The following is a 22,076-nucleotide window of genomic DNA, read 5'->3' as shown; positions in this document are numbered from 1 at the left end:
GGGCAGAGGCGGTACAGTCGGGCGATGGCGACGGTGACGCAGGTACAATCGACGACGACGGCGTAGTGCAACTGAGGGCGGCGGCAAGGTGGTACAGTATGGCATACGGACAGAGCGACGACGACGTGCAGAGGCGGCTAAGGGCGGCCGCAGGGTGGCTGCAAGGCGGCTGAAGGCTAAACTCTAACCCTAACCTTCATGCAACAAAACCCTAATGCCCTGATGTGTGCAATAGGCTCAAGCTCTAACGGGTAGCAGGGAGCAAACCCTAACCATGCTCTGATACCAATGTTGGGTAGGAGAGAAGCTAGCCTGCACACACACACACACACACACACACACACACACACACACACAACCTCAAACACAAAAAAACGTGAGTGCTGGAAAAGATGTACTCAATAATGATATGAAATGAAAGTACAAGTGAGTACTAAAAGGCCTAGGGCAAAGTGCCGAACACACATAAGTGTGTTAACACGGGAAAAAACCTGTGTCCAGTCACAGGGAAAAAGTGCCCGTGAGTAAGCTGGGTTCACAACTGAACTAGCCGGGAGTGGACATGACCAACAGCTTCCGCGCGTTACATTGGTATCAAAGCATCAGGCTCAACAAAACTAAACACTGATTCAGTCCCATATGATGGTGTACAAGTCCAAGGTACAGGAAAGTACACGGATACAAAGCCCAAGGCAAGGAACACAAAATCGGAAAGAGCTTCCAAGAGGTTTGTTGGTGGTGTTTCACAAAGCCAGAGGGGATGGCAGTCCTGTGAGCCAGATAGGTTCTTGGGCAACGGTCCCAAGGGAGGATTATCCTCCAAGGGGTGATGTGAGAGTGCCAGACTCATTTCTCAAGAATGCAGACCAAGACAGTGTTCAAAGTCAAGGCAGGAATGGATTGGGGACTGGAGGGAAAAGATGCATAGATATTATTCAAAGTCAAAGTGGTTTTGGAGACCGGGCCGAGTTTTCAGTGAAAAGGGTTGCCAGAGTTGGATGGATGACAGAGGAACTCCGGGAATAGAGTGGGATGATGACAGTCATCCAAGAACAGGTTGGAATCCTGTCATCAAGTTTAGCAGAGGGGGATGTCATGTGCATAAAATGCCATGGACATTCTCAGATGCTGGTCCAAAAGAGGCAGCTAGAAAAAGAGTATAAGAACCAGAAGTTGAAGCACACAGTGCTGTTTTGGTAGTAGTGTGGACTTAGAGAAGGACTTGGATTCCTGTCAACTGTACCAGAGTAGAGCAAGAGCTGTCGACTGAGACAAATAGGCTGTCGACTGAATCAAAACCACGGCAGCTACACGCGCATCACTTTTGATGGATATATGGTCCAGTCGGCCAGCTCTCCATGAAGTCCAAGAGACTATAAAAAGCAAGTTTTGCTCCTCATTGTATTCATTCATTCCTTTATGGGATGGGTCCTTAGGGTCCTTAGAGTAGGACTAGATTTTGGTGTTTATCACCTTTTGTATGAGGCAGCCTAGGGCTGTAGAAAAGTACCTTTTTGTACTATATGAAATATACTAAATTTCCAGCCATATCTCTCTCTACTCTCTCTTTTGTCTGCATTTTTGCATCGGCAAGTTTTCAGTGGTGTTTAGGGCTAAAAGAAGACCCCAGAGCTTCCGCGCGTTACAACCCCTTTCGGTGTGACTCTTATCCCTTGAAGGACGGTTGGTTTTCAGCCTCCGGAGAGCCTCCCACACACATAGTGGATGGTCAGATTGCATTCCTAAAAGGAAGTGTGTTTTCCCACTCTAGTGAGCTTCGACAAAGAGAGAGAACAAAGAACTTTGGAACAAAGCACACCAAACAATCCTTCAAGGGAAGCAAACATGAGTGTGCACGACATGTTCCAGACGATGATGCGAGACCAAATTGGAAGAGTAGAAGGTGCAAATCTTTGCCCTAAAAGAAAGAACCCGTTTTCCAACCCCTTTTTCCCTGTTTCCTCCTCTCTCTCCTTCTGTTTCCCACATCCCAATAGCAAATCCTCTATCGGATAACCTTTCTAAAGGGTTACGACCGCATCCGAGTTCAAGCCTTAAGTTGGAGATGCAAGCAATGGAGATTCGATTGATAGAAGACCGTGCGGCAACATCCCATGTTGCTGCACAAGAAGACGCCAGGCGACGCGTGGGGTATGAAAGATTTCTTGCGGCCTTAGATGCAAGAGCAACACCAACGGCTTCCTCAAGTCATCCTCCCAAGAGGATGAACTTTAGTAAGTATAATGGTAAACTCAACCCCACAACCCTTTATTCTTGGTTGCATTAATTTGAAGCTTATTTTGCTACAATTAGAAAGAATGATACTGATAGAGTGATCTTGCTAGTTGGTATTTGGAAGGTGAGGCCATTCCATGGTAGACCCAATGGGCTCATGCCCACACCAGATTAGGTATGGCAGCTTATGTCTAGGACGAGTTTGTCCTCGATCTTAAGCAGCGGTTTTGATCGCCCCATTATCTTGAGCGACTCAAAGACGAGTTCACGGGGGCGCGTCAAAACGTGCAACCAACCTTGCAGTTTGCTAATAAAATTTTGAACTTCTGTTTGCAATTGGGCATCTCTGACAAGGACAAGAAAGCAATTCCTTTATGGCCTTGACATGCAAATCCAGTGGAAAGTACATATGTTTCGGCCAGCCACCTTGGAGGATGCACTCTCGCTTGCGCAGAGTGCTAAAATGATGTACAATGGCGGAAACCCCAATACTTTCCAACCTTCCACTCCCAAGGCACCCGCCTCACGGAAAAAACGCCAGAACCAAACGGAGTCTTTCCCAAGACAGAGCATGGGAGCCTCTAGCTCCAGAAACTCGACCAATGTGCCCAAGCTTACTCCAAATCAAAAAGCTCAAGCAAGCAAGACAGGTAGGAAACTGAGTGTAGTAGAGACAGCTCAATATAATAAGGAAGATAGGTGTTTCTTTTGTCACACAAAAGGACACACTTCTAAGGATTGTCCAAAGAAGACTACCACTCCGCAGACGACCACCCCAGCCTCTGGCTTCCATGGTGAGCCCAGCGACTGTCCCTAGTTCTTCGGATCCCAGTTCTTCGGTTGGTGCAATCGTTAACCGAGAGCTCGAAGATAAGCAGAAGAGCACCCAAGACCACGAGTATGAACGCAACGAATTCCTCGAGACCTTTGGCTACATAGGTGGCCAATGAGTCGTCATCTTGTTTGACAGCGGCAACACAAAGGATGTAGTCACGGAACTGTCAGAATATGCAACGAAAATGATAACCAAACTTGGGTAGACAAGAGCAAGTAGAATGCAAAAAATAGACAGCACAAGAAACACAGAGAGATAGGTGTGTAAACTCTTCTCTATACACAAGATCCCGAGAAAACTGAATGAGGAAGTGGTGGGGGCAAGGGGCCTATTTATATGCCCCTATGAGAGCAGTCGGCCAGCACTGAAGGCCTCCACGACTGCATGTACAGTCGGCCAGCACAGAAAATGTCCACGACTGTGTGTATCCAGTCGGCCAGCAGTCCAGAAGCCCACGCATCATCTGTGTGCAGTCGGCCAGCCACAGGACTGCAGTTGGGACAGTTGGCCAGTCCTGAAGTGCTCCTGCCAACCTCTGGCATCCCTCCCCACCACTAGAAAAAACGGAAAAAAATAGGAAAAAATACGGGGAGTGAGGAAAAATGATAAAACACCTTATACAGGGCGGGCACACCCACAACAGAGGCCCTGGTGTATAAATATAGACAGGAGATGACTTCTAACACCCCCTCTCAGCTCCTGGCTGTGAAACCAACCCAAGGGAGCTGGAGTGCCGCCTGAGCGTAGCCTGAGGTAGAGACTTCGTGAAGAGGTCCGCCGTATTGTCCTCCATCGAACAATAAAGTAGCAAGATGTCACCAGCCAAGATCTTCTCACGTACAAAGTGATATTGTATCTCTATATGCTTGGTCCGGGCATGGAAAACCGGGTTCTGAGCAATAGCTATACAACTCTGGTTATCGCACTGGATAACTGTGGGCTCCCTCTGTGGAAACCCAATCTCGCCAAGCAGCCTCCGCAGCCATACAACCTCACAAGCAGCACCACAAGTAGCCCGGTACTCTGCCTCTGTCGAAGAAAGGGCAATAGTTGGCTGCCTCTTGCTTCTCCAAGAAACTGCTCCTGAGCCGAGGGTAAAACTGTATCCTGAAGTAGATCTCCTCGTGTCTGGATCTCCTCCCCAATCTGAGTCACTCCAACCTTGGAGCCTGACTCCATTCCCTCCTGTGTAAAAGAGACCTAGATCCTTCGTACTCTGCAGATACCGCAAGATCCGCAATCCTACGTCCCAATGAGACTTCAATGGCATCTGCATAAAAGAGCTCAACAGCCCCACGGAGAAGCTCAAGTCCAATCTGGTGTTCAGCAACCAGATCAATGAACCAACCAACTTCCGATACTGCGAGGCATCAACTGGCTCACAAGGATCAGTAACGGTTAACTTTGTGTTCGGGTCCATCGGCGAGGTAATAGGCTTGCAGTTCTCCATCCCAAAGGCCTCAAGCAACTCATGAACATACCACTGCTGAGAGACGAAAAACCCCCTCCGGGTCTGCCAGATCTCCAATCCCAAAAAGAAGTGGAGTAAGCCTAAATCGGTCATCTCAAACTCCTTTGACAAGGCAGCCTTCGTCACTCCAATGTGCTCCACATGACCGCCGGTGAGAATGAGATCATCCACATAAAGGATGATAAGCGTGACCATGCCGCGTTCCCGAAAGAGATACAGGTTCAGATCTGCAACCGATCTCTGAAATCCAGTCCGAATAAAGAAAGAATCAATCTTCTGATTCCAAGCCCTAGGAGCTTGCTTAAGACCATACAAGGCCTTACGTAACCTGTAAACCATCCCTTCAGATCGTGGAACAATAAAGCCTGGAGGCTGCTCAACGTATACCTCCTCCTGCAGGTCACCATTAAGGAACGCAGATTTTACATCCATTTGATATACGGGCCACCTCTGAGAAGAAGCAAGGGCAAGAACGGTCCGAATCGTGGTCATCCGTGCTGTCGGTGCAAAGGTATCCTCGTAGTCGATGCCTGGCCGCTGAGCATAACCTTTAGCCACAAGTCTGGCTTTGTGTTTGTCCACCGACCCATCAAACGCATATTTGGCCTTAAAGACCCATTTAACACCAATGACTGACTGCTTCAACGGCCTCGGTACCAACTCCCAAGTGTTGCTCTTCTCGATGGCATCAAGTTTCACCTACATGGCTTTCCTCCAAGTATCCTGTGAAAGGGCTTCCTTTACGGAAGTGGGCTCTTTGTCCCGCATGATACGAGACATCAAAGCATAATTCACCTGAAGAAGCTCCGCTGTGTTGCTTTTATCTCGGACTCTTTGTAATCTTCGAGGGCCGTCCTCTGTGGTCCACTCGGAGGGTGCCTCCGTGACACCTGACTCCCGAAGGGTGTCTAACAACCACCTAGGTACTCGAACAGATCGTGGAGCCTCCTATGGTCGCGGTGGCTCTACTCCAGCTGCGGGCTCTACCTCCTGTGATGACTGAGGTGGAGCAACTGGAATGATAGTATGGGAATCATCATCAGACTCCTCTGGATCTCCAAGAAGTGGCGGCTCCTCGATAGTGGATGCTGGAACATGCTCGTCAAAGACCACATCCCGGCTGACAACAATCTCGTTCCTGTCTGGATCATACAGCCTGTATCCCTTGGAAAGAGAGTTATTCCCCACAAATACAAGCTTGCGGGACTTGGAGTCAAGCTTCTCCCTCTGCTTCTTCGGAATATGTACATACGCGTCACTCCCAAAGACACGGAAGTGCGAGACATCAGGTTTCCTGCCAAAGTATGCCTCAAATGGAGTCATATGGGGTACTGAAGTCGTCGGAGATCGGTTGAGGGTATGGACAGCCGTTGCCACAGCCTCTCCCCAAAGTGGACGAGGAAGATCACGATGCTCCAGCATGGTCCTCGCCATCTCCACCACAGTCCTGTTCTTGCGTTCAACAACTCCATTCTCCGAAGGCGATCCAGTATTGGCCAGTTCCCTTTTGATGCCATGATCTGCACAAAATCTGAGAAATACAGTTGAGGAGAATTCACCTCCTTTATCAGCCCTAAGAGTCTTAACCTGAAATCCAGACTCTTTCTCCACCATCACGTGCCAATCCTTGAACCGTGCAAAAGCTTGGTCCTTCTGGGAAAGAAAGTAGACCCACGTGAATCTGGTACAATCATCAACAAGCAGCATAAAGTAGAGAGATCCTCCCAAAGATGGTATCTGCTGAGGTCCACACGAGTCAGTGTGAATCAACTCCAATGGTTTCGAAGCCCGCCTAGAAGCCTGCTTCGGAAAGGATTCCCTGTGCTGCTTACCACGTATGCAAGAACTGCAACGCCCTTGCCTACTACCAACATCTGGCAAGCCAACCACCATCTGGTCCCGGAAAGCTCGCCTCAAAGCATCCACATTTAAGTGGCCAAAACGAAAGTGCCACAAATCTCCGACCTGAGAACCTGTCAATGAGGAGAGTGCAGAGAGCTTGTAGATACCATTCTCCACACCGCCTTCCCAAACAACCTGGCCAGTCTCACAGTCCCTTAGAGCAACTGAATGTTCCTCAAATTCCACCCGAAAGCCAGTCTTGCATACCTCATGCACTGACAGAAGATGAAAACCCAAAGTATGGACATAAAGGACACGGGAAGCATGCTTGCCCCCCTTGCCGTCGGGAATAATCTCCATCCGGCCCTCACTATGTATCGGAATAGTGGAGTTATCGCCAATAAAGATGCGACCTGACTGCCGTTTCAGATCCAGAAAGAAGTCACGCGATGGAGTCATGTGCCTGGAAACACCACTGTCAAGAATCCATTCCCGGGTATCCTTCGCGGTGAAGCCAACTGCCTCCTCACTCGAAGATGATGAAACATCGGAGTCCACCATCTCTAAGTGCACAAATGCCGGAGTCTTTGCAACTGAGGCTGAGGAATCAGCACTCTTCCCTGTCCGCTTAGGGCACTTCCTCCAATAGTGGCCTTTCTCGCCACAATCATTACAAGATCTTTCGGCCTTCAGCTTCTCTCGTTTTGAATCAGGCTTCTTCTCATAAGACTTCTCCGGTGAAGCCTTCCCTTTGCCCTTATTGTTATTCCGGCCTTTCGACCGTTGGCCAGTTAAGGCCTCCGAACCTCCGCTGTGAGGAGGGTTCGTGAAACGTTCCTCTTGGTCCAAGACCATTGGCACAAGCTCCTCCCAGGTTATGGTGCTGAGCCTGCCACTCGTAATCAACGAGGAATAGAAAGCAGAATACTGAGCCGGCAAATGGAAAAGCAAAGTGATGGCCATATCTTCAGATGATATCTCTTTCCCAGCTTGTAGGACTTCCTGTTGAAGGGCCTGCAGCTTGTTGATGTGTCCCACATCGTCGAGGACTTTGCAGGGTTCATAACCCGCATCTGCACTTCCAAGGAGATCCGTTTCATGGGTGATACCCTGTTATACAAAGAAGCCAAGTGCTCCCAAATGCCTCTCGCCAGCGTCATGTGCTTCACATGATTGATCACTTGTGGTGTGCAGTTGAGGAAAATAAATGACCGGACCCTGGCGTTGACACGATCCCACATGTGCGCCTGTGCCTCGCGGTCCTTCCTCGTCGACAATAACTCCCCTTCCTCTGCTTCCGGCCATGGAACTCCAATGATGATAAAATCAGCAAGGTCATATGACTCCAGCACCGACTCCATCATGACCTTCTAGATGCCGTAATTGGACCCGTCCAATTGACGATCCACTGGGAACGTGGGGAGAGTCGGAATCTTCACGTGCTTCTCAGCCATCTCTAGTAAATCTGCCATCGCGGGGAGTAACCTGAAAGGGTGGGTGGGTGGGAAAAAAAAAATTTGAATACCTGCAAGTGGCTGTCCAGCACCTTAGCCCGCCTTCCTCTTGCACCTTCTCTTCCCAAACAGTCCAAAACAGTCCACCAATCAGCAGCCTAACGCTCCCCCTCTTGCTCAGAAAAACTCCCAAGATCTATCACGAGCCTAGGGCTCTGATGCCATGTCAGAATATGCAACAGAAATGATAACCAAACTTGGGTAGACAAGAGCAAGTAGAATGCAGAAAACAGACAGCACAAGAAACACAGAGAGATAGTTGTGTAAACTCTTCTCTATACACAAGATCCCGAGAAAACTGAATGAGGAAGTGGTAGGGGCAAGGGGCCTATTTATATGCCCTTATGAGAGCAGTCGACTAGCACTAAAGGCCTCCACGACTGCATGTACAGTCGGCCAACACAGAAAATGTCCATGACTGTGTGTATCCAGTCGGCCACCAGTCCAAAAGCCCACGCATCATCTGTGCAGTCGGCCAACCACAGGACTGCAGGTGGGACAGTCGGCCAGTCCTGAAGTGCTCCTGCCAACCTCTGGCATCCCTCCCCACCACTAGAAAAAATGGGAAAAATAGGAAAAAATACGCGGAGTGAGGAAAAATGATAAAACACCTTATACAGGGCGGGCACACCCACAACAGAGGCCCTGGTGTATAAATATAGACAGGAGATGACTTCTAACAGGAACAAACCACTTGGCGCGCCCGTTTCCTGCTAACTTCAGTAGACAAGAGGGTTGAGGGTTTTAGCATAGGAATGAAGATGAGCACCAAGTTTGAAGCTCAAGGACATGGAGTTTGTGCGAGTCTTTATGGTTGTCCCTCTTGTAAGAGTAGACATAATTTTGGATATTCAATGGTTTCACAAATTCCAGACAGACATTGATAGGGACAGGCACACTTTTCAGATTTCTCAGAATGTGTCCAAAGCCCCAATGACCATTAAATGTGAGCCAGGAATCCCAAACTTTCCTCTCATAAGCCACTTGTAAGCTAAACGAGAAATCAAAAAAGACGCACGATGTGCAATGATTTATATCCAGACTGCCCAGACGGTGGCCCATGCTTCAAAGAAGTACCAAGCTCTCCATGAAAAGTTCCAAAAGATTTTTCTTCTAGAATCTCCCTCCCCACCTCCCCTCATCTAGACAAGAGGACCACAAGATAGACCTCCTCCCCTAGGCTCGGAGCCCCCAAGCAAGTTTCCATACCACCTGTCCAAGGCAATGGAATCGGAGTTGGACCGCCAACTACAAGAACTGTTGCAATCTAGCTTGATACGCCCTAGTGTGTTGCCATTTGCAGTCTGATTCTATTCGTCAAGAAGAAAGATGGATCTTCCCGATTGTGTGTCGATTATCGTGCACTCAATAAGTTAATTATCAAGGATAGTTCCCGATGCCTCGAATAGATTACATTGTCGAGAGGCTGAATGGGACCAAGGTGTTCTCGAAACTGGATTTGAAGAGTGGATACCACTAGGTTAGGATTGTTGAGGGAGACATCCCCAAGACAGCCTTTCGTGCGGAACCGGCTCACTATGAATTTGTGGTCATGCTTTTTGGCTTGACAAACGCCCAAGCCATATTCAACCACATGATGATGCAGATCTTCAGGGAATTAATTGGAAAGTGTGTTTTCGTATTTTTGAACGACATACTAGTAATTTCAGCTATGGTTGAGCACCATGGCATTGATGTGGAGAAAGTCTTGAAGTTACTCAAAAGCAACGAACTCTATGTCAATGAGAAGTAGTCAGAATTTTATCTGTTCGAAGTTCACTACCTTGGATACATAATCAGTGCTGAGGGCATCCAACTTGATCTGGCTAAGATGGCCGAGATAATCAATTGAAAGATACCACAAACCACATACAACATCAAATCCTTTGTGGGCATATGCCAAGCATACTCCACCCACAGAGACAGATTCTCTGATCTCTCAATAGATCTCATCGATCTGCTTAAGGGTGTCAAGACCAAAAGGCAGCGGATCCGAATGACTCCACGAGCATTGGAGACATTCAAGAACCTCAAAGTGGCTTTGTCAAAAGCTCCTTGTCTAGCACTTGTCTCGTGGGACAAGTCGTTCCAAGTAATCATCGATGCAAGTAACATCGTGATTGGAACTGTGTTACAACAAAATGGTCATCCAATAGCTTACATGTCCCATAGGTTGCTTACATGTTCCATAAGTTACTTCCCACAAAAAAGAATAACTCGATCTACGATCGGAAACTCCTAGAGCCCTGAAACATTGGAAGCATTTTCTTTATGGCCGAGAATTTGAGGTTCGCACTGACCATCATGTATTACACTGGATTCAGACAATGCCAAGTGCACAATGGAGTCAATGTCAGCACCGTTGGAGTCAAATCTTCTAGCAATTTGGTGGTATGATCGAGTACCTTGCACTAGGAAAGGCAACCTAGTGGCCAATGCTTTGAGCAGAAAGAAAACAATGACCTTGATTCAGAACACTAGACTCGACCTTGTTGGTACAGAACTAGATGACATGAAGCACACGTACACAGATTCCGATGAATTCGATACACAGTGGGAGAAGGCATTGGATGCCACAGGACCATGCCACTTTTTGATACGAGATGACTGGCTTTCCTACAAAGGCTGACTTTGTGTCATGAAGTCATTCAGGGCAGCTCTTCTCCACAATCCCATCACTAGTGGTCAACGGGGCATGAATTCGACTCTGGAGAAGTTAGAAAGGCAATATTATTGGCCAAGAATGAGACGAGATGTGTTCACTGTGACATGTGAGGGATTGACTGTAGTAATCACAACCTTAGGCTAACTAAAACTTCACTTAATGATGCTTAAGAGATAAGACAAATAGTGTCAATGCAATGCAATGCAGCTATATTATATGCAATGGTAACAGATGAGATCTATGCTGAATATCCTTCTCAAAATGAGAGAGATATGCTGAATGCTAATGGAGAATGACTGTTCCTTGCTCCAATGCTGAGGTCCGCCCTTCGATGTCGGCTTCCCTCTATGTAGGAGGTAGGAGATGATGAACTAGGTGCTGAATATGCTGGCTTGCTCCAATGCTGAGGTCCACCCTTCGATGTCGGCTTCCCTCTATGTAGGAGGTAGGAGATGATGAACTAGGTGCTGAATATGCTGGCTGTATGCTGAATACTGAATGCGGGATGCTAAACTCCTCACTCTCTTAGGGTCTTGGACTGAAGACCACCAAGCGATGATGAGATGAGGGAGATGTTGCACTGCATCTGATGCGCTACTATTTATATGCTGAGATGATGCTGATCGGCCAGCCTTGCTGCTGTCGGCCAGATCCCTAACTGCTCACAACTACATAAATTGCTTTAAACAATGCCTAAAATGCTATCGGCTGATGAAGACTGCTGTCGGCTGATGAAGACTGCTGTCGGCTGGTCCAAACAGCCCCGACTTGATGAGATGTATGCTCTAGATGCTTGATAACTGCTGTTGGTGCTATACAAGCCCCAAACACTGATGCTCATGCTGTGAATATTTGGATTAATGCTTGAATGTCCTACTTAATGTTTATGGATGCTTAATGATGCCATGCCACCTGTACACCTGATGGGTGTGCACATGACATTCACTCATATGCAACGCTGTGACGTTTGTCAAAAAGCGAAAGCTCCGCGTGGCAAGAAGATAGGGTTGTTACAACCTTTACCCATTCTCGAAGGGCCTTTCCAAGATATATCGATGGACTTTGTCACAAATCTACCACCTAGTCCGAGTAAGTATAATAGTCAGTGCTTAACTATTGTTGATAGATTTAGCAAATTTGTTATGCTTATTCCATGCAGGCCCAATGTGACCACCGAAGATGTTGCCCATTTGTTCATTCAGCATTGGTACCCGATTGGCGAGATTCCTAGGACCATAGTGTCAAATCGAGATGCCAAGTTTACCAATCATTTTTGGAAGGCATTGTTTGATAATTTTGGTACTAAACTAAACTTTTCCAATGCGTTTCATCCACAGACTGATGACCAAACAAAAATCTACAACCAGTTGGCCTTTGATGTGCTGGAGTGTTATGTCCACGATCAGCAAGATACGAGTCATATTTGCCTTTCATTTAAAGATCAACAAGATAAGTGAGAATCATATTTGCCTTTCATTTAAGCCATTTTGAATGATTCATTTTCTTCGACTATTGGCACGAGTCAAAATGAAGCAGCATCTAGAAAACCATTCCAGTCGCTATTGACCAGAACCTCATCTTCAGTACCTGAAGCGAACTGACAGAGTCTTACCAAGAGATTCTGGAATCAGTTAAAGACAGGTTGGCTAAAGCGCAAGAGGCCTACACTCGACAGGCCAATAAAGACCGAAGGCATGTGAAGTTCTCAGAAGGAGATTGGATTTATCTTCGGATTATGAAGCAAAGGCTAAAACACGTGGGCAAGCGATGCCCAAAGATATCGTTCAGGAGCTTCGAACCTTTTCCTGTCCCAACTAGGTGTCAATGAAGTTGAAGCCACCTCTGAGCTGGACTATGCACGATGTGTTCCATGTCAGTTGGTTGAAACCATATCCAGGTCCAATCCCTTCAAAAGTTAAAGACGAAGCGGAACCAAACATAGTTGACGAAGCTGAAGTGATGGTTCTAGAGTAGATCCTTATGCACCGCTTCAAGCATGGCTCAAGCTGAAGACAAAGACAGTTAAGAAAATCTGGATTAAGGGAAAAGGGTTTTGTGGAACCAATCTCAAACTGAGAATTTTACTTGCATAGAACCTTTGTTTTCTTTAAAGGACTATTTTATGCCAAAATGCTGGAGAAAGCATTTGATATGTGTTTAACTAAGGAGAGACTCATTGCAACAGCTAGCAGAGAGTCGTCGAGGGACGTCGCTCGTGACAAAGCCTGCCGAGGTCTTGACCAGCCTTCTCGGTATGGTTAAAATGGTGCCCTTCCGATACGATGGGCAAGGACCGACGAAGCGATTCCTGAGTGAAGTGCTAGGATGCCTAAGTAGGATCCTACAGGGTTCTGACCAGGTGATGCACAGGCTCGCAGTTGCTAGGAAACCCATGCATACATCGAGGAAGATACAGATGACTTTTGTGAATGGAATTTTGATATTGGATCTCGTTGGTTGACTAGCTGGTTTTCAACGGAGAGTTCGGATGATATGTTTTGTAAAACAATGGACTCAATATTTTGGAGGATTATGATCAGTAATACTATGATTTCATTAAAATATTGTTTTAAAGACAGCCGAATCTGTTAAAATGGCAATTTCATATTGGGTGTGTAAGTGGTATGACTAACTTGAATTTTGCTTGAAACGTCGGCTAGGGGGCCTGGAAACTCTTTTCCTCGATACCCGAGCAAAACATAACCTAATTTTTATAAAGGAATCCCACCAATATAGTGGTTGGGCAATTGGCTAACCCCTCATCACAAAGTTTCAAGACCAAGGGACTCACGAAGCAATTTGGCTTGACAAAGACTTCTTCGAAGACTATCCGGCTTTATTGACAAACTGTTTGGAGACTATGCAGCTTCTCTCAAGTTAAGCAGAAGGGGATGTCACGTGCATCCCGCACTTGGATGCCACGTGGACATATCTAAATAGACAGTGCATGACCTGGAGTGGAAATTGATCCCATGTGAGCCTAGTCCGAGATGAGTCAGCTAGGGTTCCACTCTTAAGCATCCAAGGTCAGGTGTGCATTGTCCTGCACATGAAGCACTGCCAGTCCGTACTGGAACGATGTCAGATGTTCAGAGTGTTGGGTAAGCGTCCAAGGTCAGGTGTGCACATGAAGCAATGCCAGTCCGTATGGTGAGTCTCCCTCTGGAATGATGTCAGATGTCCTAAGTGTTGGGTTTGCAACCAGACACCAACAATCTGCAGGAAGCATGTAATTTGCATGTAGGATGGGGCCAGCCTTAGGGCTACCCCAAAAAAGGGATGATATCCCTTGATTGGGCAAGGGGTAGGATTGTGCCACCCCAAGGGACCTATGGAAGGCCCTAGGCTTTGCCCACCAGCCCAAGGAAGGGCTGGGCAAGCTGCCGCGGCCAGCCCACGGGGCTTGGCTAGGCAACCGACAGGCCCTAGAGGCCAGCCCAACCAGGGGGCCAGGGCCTAGGTGCTGCCCAGCAGCCAGGAGCAGCCTCGACAAACAACGCAAGGCAGCCAACATATTAGCTAGTGTCAAAACACTGAAAAGCATTTATTCTGAAAAGCATTTATTTGCAGTATACCAAGTCTTGGGGATTTTCAGAACTGGCCAACCCCTGTAAGAGCCAGCCGACCAACATATTCAAGGCCTATAAATAGGCAAGGCATAGACCCAGTCTAGTATCTCATTATTCACAAGGGGTGCTGCAGTCCACTGTCCAAGGGCCAGCCAAGGGGAGTGCCACAGCCAAGGTGAAGTTACCGATTCTTCCACCGAGCTTCCGCATGTTAGAAGAGATAACCCCACTGAGGTTGGGGCTTATAAGGGGAGGTTACACTTATAGTCAATAATAGGGTTACTAGCTATCACGTGCATCCCGCACTTGGATGCCACGTAGACATTTCTATACAGAAGGTGCAAGACCTAGGATGGTGAACTGGTCCCATGTGAGCCCAGTCCGGGACGAGTCAGCCACGGGACGAGTCAGCCAGGGATCCATCTCAGTCGTCCGATGTCAGGTGTGCATTGTCCTGCACATGAGTCCAAGGTCAGGTGTGCACTGTCCTGCACATGAAACAGTGCCAGTCCGCGCTGTGAGTCTCCCTCTAGAATAATGTCAGTGGTTCTGTGTATCTGGTATGGTACCGGATGCCAGATCACTGAGTAGATTATGTTCAGGACAAGGGGCCAACCCATAGGGCTGCTCCGGAGCTTAGTATGGGCATGGGAATGGTGTGAAACCATCCCCATTAATAGAGCTATCACTTCCAAGGAGGTACCTACCTGAGCTAGCAAATTTGTTACGCTTATTCCTTGCAGGGCCAATGTGACCGTCGAGGATGTTGCCCAATTATTCATTCGGCATTGGTATCCGATTGGCGGGATTCCTAGAACCATAGTGTCAGACCGAGATGCCAAGTTTACCAGTCATTTTTGGAGGGCATTGTTTGATAATTTTGGTACTAAGTTTTATTTTTCCAGTGCATGCCACCCATGGACAGATGGCCAGACAGAGATATACAACCAGTTGGCCTTTGATGTGCTGAAGTGTTATGTCCACAATCAACAAGGTAAGTGGGAATCGTTTTTGCCTTTAGTTCAAGCTATTTTGAATGACTCTTTTTCTTCAGCTATTGGCAGGACTCCATATGAGGCAGCGTTTGGAAGACCTTTCCAGTCGTTGTTAACTAGGACTTCGTCTTCAGTACCAGAGGCGAACAGAGTGACGGAGTCTTACCAGGAGATCCTAGAGTCAGTAAAAGACAGATTGGCTAAAGCGCAAGAGGCCTACACTCGACAGGCCAATAAAGACCGAAGGGATATGAAGTTTTCGGAAGGGGATTGGGTGTATCTTCAGATTATGAAGCAAAGATTGAAGCAGGTGGGCAACCGATGCCCAAAGTTGTCTTTCAAGAGCTTCGGACCATTTCCCATCCAGAAAAAGATTAATGAGGTGTCTATGCAGTTAAAGCTACCTCCGAGTTAGACTATGCACGATGTATTTCATGTCAGTTGGTTAAAGCCATATGCAGGTCCACCCCCTTCAGAGGTCAAAGACGAAGCGGAACCAGACATTATTGATGAAGTAGAAGTAATGGTTCCAGAATAAATCCTTCTGCACCGTTTCAAGCATGGCTCAGGCCGAAGACTACGACAGTTCCTCACGAAATTTCAAGACCGAGGAACCCATGAAGCGGTATGGCTCGACAAAGAGTTCTTCGAAGACTATCCGGCATTATTGACGGATTATTTAGAGGCTATGCAGCTTCCGTCAAGTTAAGCAGAAGGGGATGTCACATGCATCCCGCACTTGGATGCCACGTAGACATTTCTATACAGCAGGTGCAAGACTTAGGATGGTGAACTAGTCCCATGTGAGCCCAGTCCGGGACGAGTCAGCCAGGGATCCATCTCAATTGTCCAAGGTCAAGTGTGCATTGTCCTGCACATGAGTCCAAGGTCAGGTGTGCACTGTCCTGCACATGAAACAGTGCCAGTCCGCGCTGTGAGTCTCCCTCTAGAATGATGTCAGTGGTTCTGTGTATCTGGTATGGTACCGGATGCGAGATCACTGAGTAGATTATGTTTAGGACAAGGGGCCAGCCCATAGGGCTACTCCAGAGCTTAGTATGGGCATGGGAATGGTGTGAAACCATCCCCATGAGGGCCAAGAAGGCCCAGGCTGGACCCACCAGCCATGGAAGGGCTGTGGGACAGCCCTAGGGCAAAGATAATGCTATTTTCAGGAGCATACAGCCTTTAAACGGCTGTAGGGCATGTATGGGGCAGCCCATACAGGATGCCCAGCCTTGGGATTGTGGACAAAAGTTGTGTCCAGCCAATCAGAAGCAGGCGCATCACTTTCAACCTGTTAGGAAAAAAAGACAGTATTTTTTGGGATTTTATTCAGCATTTATTGCTGAATTTTCACCAGTCGTGGGACATAGCCTGTTTTTCAGCTGGCCGACTGCTCCTGAGGAGGAGTATAAATAGTGGAAGCCATAATCCCATCATTCATCTCAGCTTTCACCAAGAGCTCAAGCCAATCAAGGGCCAGACAAGCCAAGGAGATTGCTAAGCAAAGGGGTGGACTTCTAAAGGTCAAGGGCAGGGATTTCCCAACCAAGAAAAGGTCAAGATTTCTGTATTTGTTTTCAGATTTACATCATTCTAATAAAGCAAATACACCATCCGTGGTGGGGGCCCTACAGAGGGTAATTGGGACCCAATACTATGTCCTCTCCATCTCCCCCCTTCTCTCTCTATTTTCTGCACATCTCCTTTCAGTTTGTGCGTTAATTTCCGTCGCGAAAAGAGTGTTGATTTCTGAGTTTTGAAGTTACCGATCTTTCTCCGAAGCTTCCGCATATTACACTAGCTATTATTAGGCCCAGGATAAAGTTTTGGCCCGAGGTCTATATAAGCAAGCCCTAGGCTTAGTTGTGAGATACGATCGTCAAGTCAAACTCGTAGCGCATGGCCCACCGGGACTCCTCTACACAAGGACACCCTCGGGGTGTGGCTAGGTGGTATGGGATACAATCATCAAGTCAGACTCGTAGCAAATGGCCCATCGAGACTGCTCGGTGCGAGGACACCCTTAGGGTGTGGCTAGGTGGTATGGGATGCATAGTCTTACTCTGTCAAGAGCAAGGCCGAGGATGTAGCTATGGCCTCCAGCTCAGGGGTGAGTCTGGATGGACTCGATGACTGGGAGGAGGTGAACCTATGCCTTGATTCTTTGTGAATTCTATATTAGAAGGTCCTAGGGTTTGTGTATGTGAGACCTTACAGTGGTTTCGGAGTAGACCGGACAGGTTTAAGAACCCTATGGATTCTGGCGTTTTGAGGGTATGCGTGCCAAGAAAGTAAGTGGTACAGATAGTACACCAATGTGGTATGATGGAAGGTAAAGCCTTGAGTCTCTTCTGCTTGGATGAGTAGAGAGGCAAGGAAGAGGATTTCTTTGTGTGGATGTGCAAGGACCAAGGGATAGGAGAAAAAGAACAAGGTGTGCAGGCTGGACAGCAGGCCGTGGTGCTCCTGAAATTCTGTCTCTCCTACAAGCTTGAGGGCAAAGGTACAGCCCTTAGGCTGGCCATGTACAGTCCCATGGCAGCCCTGAAGCAACACGCCCACAAGCTCGTCCACACCTCTGCAGAAGTCGGCCGGAAGAGGGGCAGACAGTACGTGCTTCCGGCTCGCCAGAAGAGTAGGTGCACAAAAGGCAGGCACCAGCAGCTGGAAAAGCGGCCAGTTATAAGGTGAAAAAAGCATGCCAGGAGAGGCTGTGGGCGCAATGAAAAGCACTCCAGAAAAAGTGTGGAGCAGCTTGCATGTTCAGACCAGCAGGGGGGGCGCATGGATGTGTGACCCCACCTATAATAGAGGACCCGTGTTGATATCAGAGGGTTTTTTTTTGTTTGAAAAAGCGTGTTCGGGAGGGGGCTCAACCTTTTGGCAAGAAAGCTAAAAAAGAAGGGCGCCTTATGTAAAGTAAAGTATGGGGGCAGCTTTTTCGTAGTTATAAAAAGTGGATGCTTTTTTTTTAACTAAAACTCGGCCCTTTACTTTTTCTCCCCAGTGCCCTATTTAAAAAGGGGCTTAGCCTTCTCTACAAGACGAGTACTCAGGGCTGGTCAGCAATTCCTCCTCCACTGGCAATTTCAGCACACAAGATTTGCCTCGCCATACACTTCTCATTCACCCTACAAGCTTTTCTCTCAATGTCTTTACCCATGGAGCTGGAAAACAATATCCTACCAACACTCAACCTCAAAACCAAGCCTCCGCATCACCGCAAACTAATCCGAATCAAGCACTAGATCACAGAAGGTATGAACCATTTGAATACTGGTCTTGTTAACCTTGAGACATTGGTTCAGCAGGCCTTGGGTAGACAAGCTCATCCCCAAGTGCAACAGCAAGCAGTGGCTCCTCTAGCTTCCACTACCAAGGAATACCTTTTTTCGGGGAGAAAAAGGAATGCAAAGAGACATTTTTGGACAGCTGGTTGAACTGGTGGACCACATACTTTGATTGATCAACGAGCCAGATGGCCGCAGAATCTCCCACGTTCTGTTGTTTTTAAAGCAAAAAGCTTTTATCTGGTGGCAAGATCTACAACCAAAGCCAGTCATCTGGCAAGAATTTTTGGATGCTTTTCATTGACAACTTGTAGTGGTTGTAACATGCGGAAGCTCTGGGGGTCTTCTTTCAGCCCTAAACACTCCTGGAAACCATCTGATGCAAAACGCAGATATAGAGAGAGAGTAGAGAGAGAGAGAGAGAGAGAGAGATGTGCTAGAAATTCAGTATATTACTATAGTACAAAAAGGTACTTGTCTACAGCCATAGGCTGCCTTGAAGAAAAGGTGATAACACCCAAAATTATGTCCCCCTATGGGACTCCTAATGACCCAATCCCTAGAGGGTTGAATGAATCTTTCAAGGAGCCTCTTGTGCTATTTATAGTTCTTTTGACTTTATGGAGAACTGGCCGACTGCTGGTCGGCCAGTTGATTGGACAAATAAATCATGTTTTGATGCGCTTGTAGTCCCTTTGCCATATCCTGATGCGTTTCAGCCGCCATGCTCTCTGGTACAGCCGACAGAGCCTGTGTCCAGCCAACAGTACCCCCTTTCCAGGAAGCCGACAGCATCCTCTTCTTGTTTTCCCCAAGCCTTGCTCCACACTACCCAAAGCACCTGTGCTCCAATCTCTGATCCTATCTGGTTCATAGTCTTTATCTGGCTGCCTCTTCTAGATCAGCGTCTGAAGATTGTCCATGGCATTGATCATGCACATGATATCCCCCTCTGCTAAACTTGATGACGGGCTTCCAACCTGTCTTGGATGACTCTCATCATCCCATACTTTTTCCCGAAGTCCCTCTATCATCCATCCATCCCGGGCAACCCTTTTCTCTGAAAGCCCGGCCCGGTCTCCAAACTACTCTGTCACAGACTAAGATCTATGCATCTGGTTCCATCAAGTCCACAATCCATTCCTGCCCTGACTCTGAACACCGTCTTGGTCTTCATTCCTGAGAAATGAGTCTGGCACTCTCATATCACCCTTGGAGGATAAACCTCCCTTGGGACCGTTGCCCGAGAACCTATCTGGCTCACAGGACTGCCATCCCCTTTGGCTTTGTGGAACAAAACCAACAAACCTCCTGGGAGCTCTTCCCGATTCTGTGTTCCTTGCCTTGGGCTTCGTATCCGTGTACTTTCCTGTACCTTGGACTTGTACACCATCTTATGGGACTTATTCAATGTTTAGCTTTGCTGAGCCTGATGCTCTGATACCAATGTAACATGCGGAAGCTCTGGGGGTCTTCTTTCAGCCCTAAACACTCCTAGAAACCATATGATGCAAAACGCAGATATAGAGAGAGAGTAGAGAGAGAGAGAGAGAGAGATGTGCTGGAAATTCAATATATTACTATAGTACAAAAGGGTACTTGTCTACAGCCATAGGCTGCCTTGAAGAAAAGGTGATCAACACCCAAAATTCTGTCCCCCTATGGGACTCCTAATGACCCAATCCCTAGAGGGTTGAATGAATCTTTCAAGGAGCCTCCTGTGCTATTTATAGTTCTTTTCACTTTATGGAGAACTGGCTGACTGCTGGTCGGCCAGTTGATTGGACAAATAAATCATGTTTTGATGCGCTTGTAGTCCCTTTGCCATATCCTGATGCATTTCAGCTGCCATGCTCTCCGGTACAGCTGACACACAAGGGCAGGTATCAAGTGTTCTCCTCCTCTTTGTCATCAGAGCATGATACAGGCTTGAATTGGTTTTTCAATAGTCACTTAGAGCCACTTAAGATGAGAATTAAAAAAGACAGCCCACTATGTAAAAAGGCACGGTTAATGATGAGATGAGGCGAGGCGACACTTAGGGGCTAGTGGGTATATGCATTGGTCAAGATAGAATAGAGAACCAGCCTCTTCTAATGGGGCATGTAAAGCCTTCAAAGGCCTCCTAGGTTGCACCCTTGTTTTGGGTGAAAGGTCACAGTGGACACTGCCCATGAATGGCAATCCTGGTGCAGTCCCCCAATTGTCCCATATGCACAGAACTGACATAAACCAATCAGAGGCCCCTCCATACCTCAGGTATTGCCACTCTTTTGTGTACACCAATGGTTACAACTTCTTCCAATGCTCCGAAAATTGCTTGTCTCATATCAAGAGAGGACCTTGCGGAATCCAGACCCCTCCGCCAGACTGTGCCTTGTATGATGCTGCTTGTAGATCGGTCCCATTGACTCCACAGTTGGGAGGTCGCTTGAAGCTTGATAGCTTTAGCAGATTCGAAGCCACCCTGTGTTTCTCCACTTGCCACTACCTACAAGCCCACCTCAAATTGGCTTGAGAATGTTTGCCCAGCCGAATTAGTCAGACGACTGTATTTCCAACTTCACTCTCTTTAAAAATGTTAAGCGACAGCCCTTCGGATCAAATAAAGTAGCTGCCCTCTTGCATAGAAGCTTCACATCACTAATGATGAGAAAGTAGGAACAAGGAGCTTGAACTTGGTAAGATTTCTTATTAGCACTCAGCATTGAAAGTTCATATGTTTTAGAAAATGAGAGAAGCCTTGGGGCTAAATTATTTTTCCTTCAAAGAAACTTTTCCACAAATCCTTTTCTTTTATTTACCTACAAACGTTCTACTAAAATGGTTTCAAATTCTTAACAATTAATGGGCACCTGGAGAGACAGCCCAGAGTCGCTGCCAATTGAAGCGGTGCATGATGAGCTGCTGATCTTTGGTGACCATGGCCAGCAAATCTTTCTCGGGATTCCATACAGCCTTGTCAATCTGCCATGAGAGCAGGGAAGGGTTTTAATCTCTCTCTCACTGTGTGTGTGTGTGTGTGTGGAGGGGGGGGCGCTGCGTGTAAGCGTGCAAAGCCATTGATACTTACGGGACTTGATAGAGCTTTGTCCAGGTGGAGAGTGAAGTGCCTGCGGGCGATCTCTTCATCGTCGTCCTGCTCGAAGTGCCTGCGGGCGATCTCTGCATCGTCATCCTGCTCCATCTGCCAGTTAGAAGAGAGGGGGGGCAAAGCAAAGGTCTTTTGGAGGGAAATACATGCATTATGTGATACACCCAATTTTTTATTTTGGGGGGCGAGGACATTGATATATTATTACGAAAAGGAGATATTTCCAGTCACATCAGCAGAAAAGGGTACATAGCGGTAACAGCTCAGCATCCTTAGACTTAAAGGGGCATGTGAAGAGACTTGAAGCGGGCTAAGCGTCTTTAGACTTTAAGGGGCATGTGAAGAGACTTGAAGCGGGCTTGAGCAATGGGGGCCTGGGGCTCCCAATTTGTCTGCTTGCGCAGGGGTGATCCTTCGGAACACCAAACCATTATGAAGTTCCCAAACGATAGAGATAATTAAAGCTCTAATCCAATGCCACCTTGAGGTCATAGCAAGATTGATTCTCTTTGTGTCCCCCCACGAGGGAAAGGCATCTTGAGTGCCAAGTGGCCACTTCC

At 47.4% G+C, this 22,076-nt stretch overlaps 1 protein-coding gene across 1 annotated transcript in view; it reads right to left on the bottom strand.

The window, feature by feature from the left end:
• APC4 (Transducin/WD40 repeat-like superfamily protein) overlaps positions 1–21,690 on the bottom strand; it is a 76,020-nt gene extending 54,330 nt beyond the window's left edge. The window contains exons 1-2 of the mRNA XM_086822824.1: positions 21,496–21,690; positions 21,278–21,389 (exon numbers count right to left, since the gene is read on the bottom strand). Coding sequence (XP_086678950.1) covers positions 21,278–21,389; positions 21,496–21,609 — 226 coding nt within the window. The 5' untranslated portion in view covers positions 21,610–21,690. The remainder of the gene's footprint in view (positions 1–21,277; positions 21,390–21,495) is intronic.
• Between the last annotated feature and the right edge of the window lie 386 nt (positions 21,691–22,076).

The sequence above is a fragment of the Cibotium barometz genome, chromosome 29 (assembly GCF_041138505.1).
Source record: "Cibotium barometz isolate CiBa-2024 chromosome 29, ASM4113850v1, whole genome shotgun sequence".
NCBI lineage: Eukaryota > Viridiplantae > Streptophyta > Polypodiopsida > Cyatheales > Cibotiaceae > Cibotium > Cibotium barometz.
The sequence above is the reverse complement of the archived record's forward strand: the minus strand, read 5'-3'. Positions and strand labels throughout refer to the sequence as shown.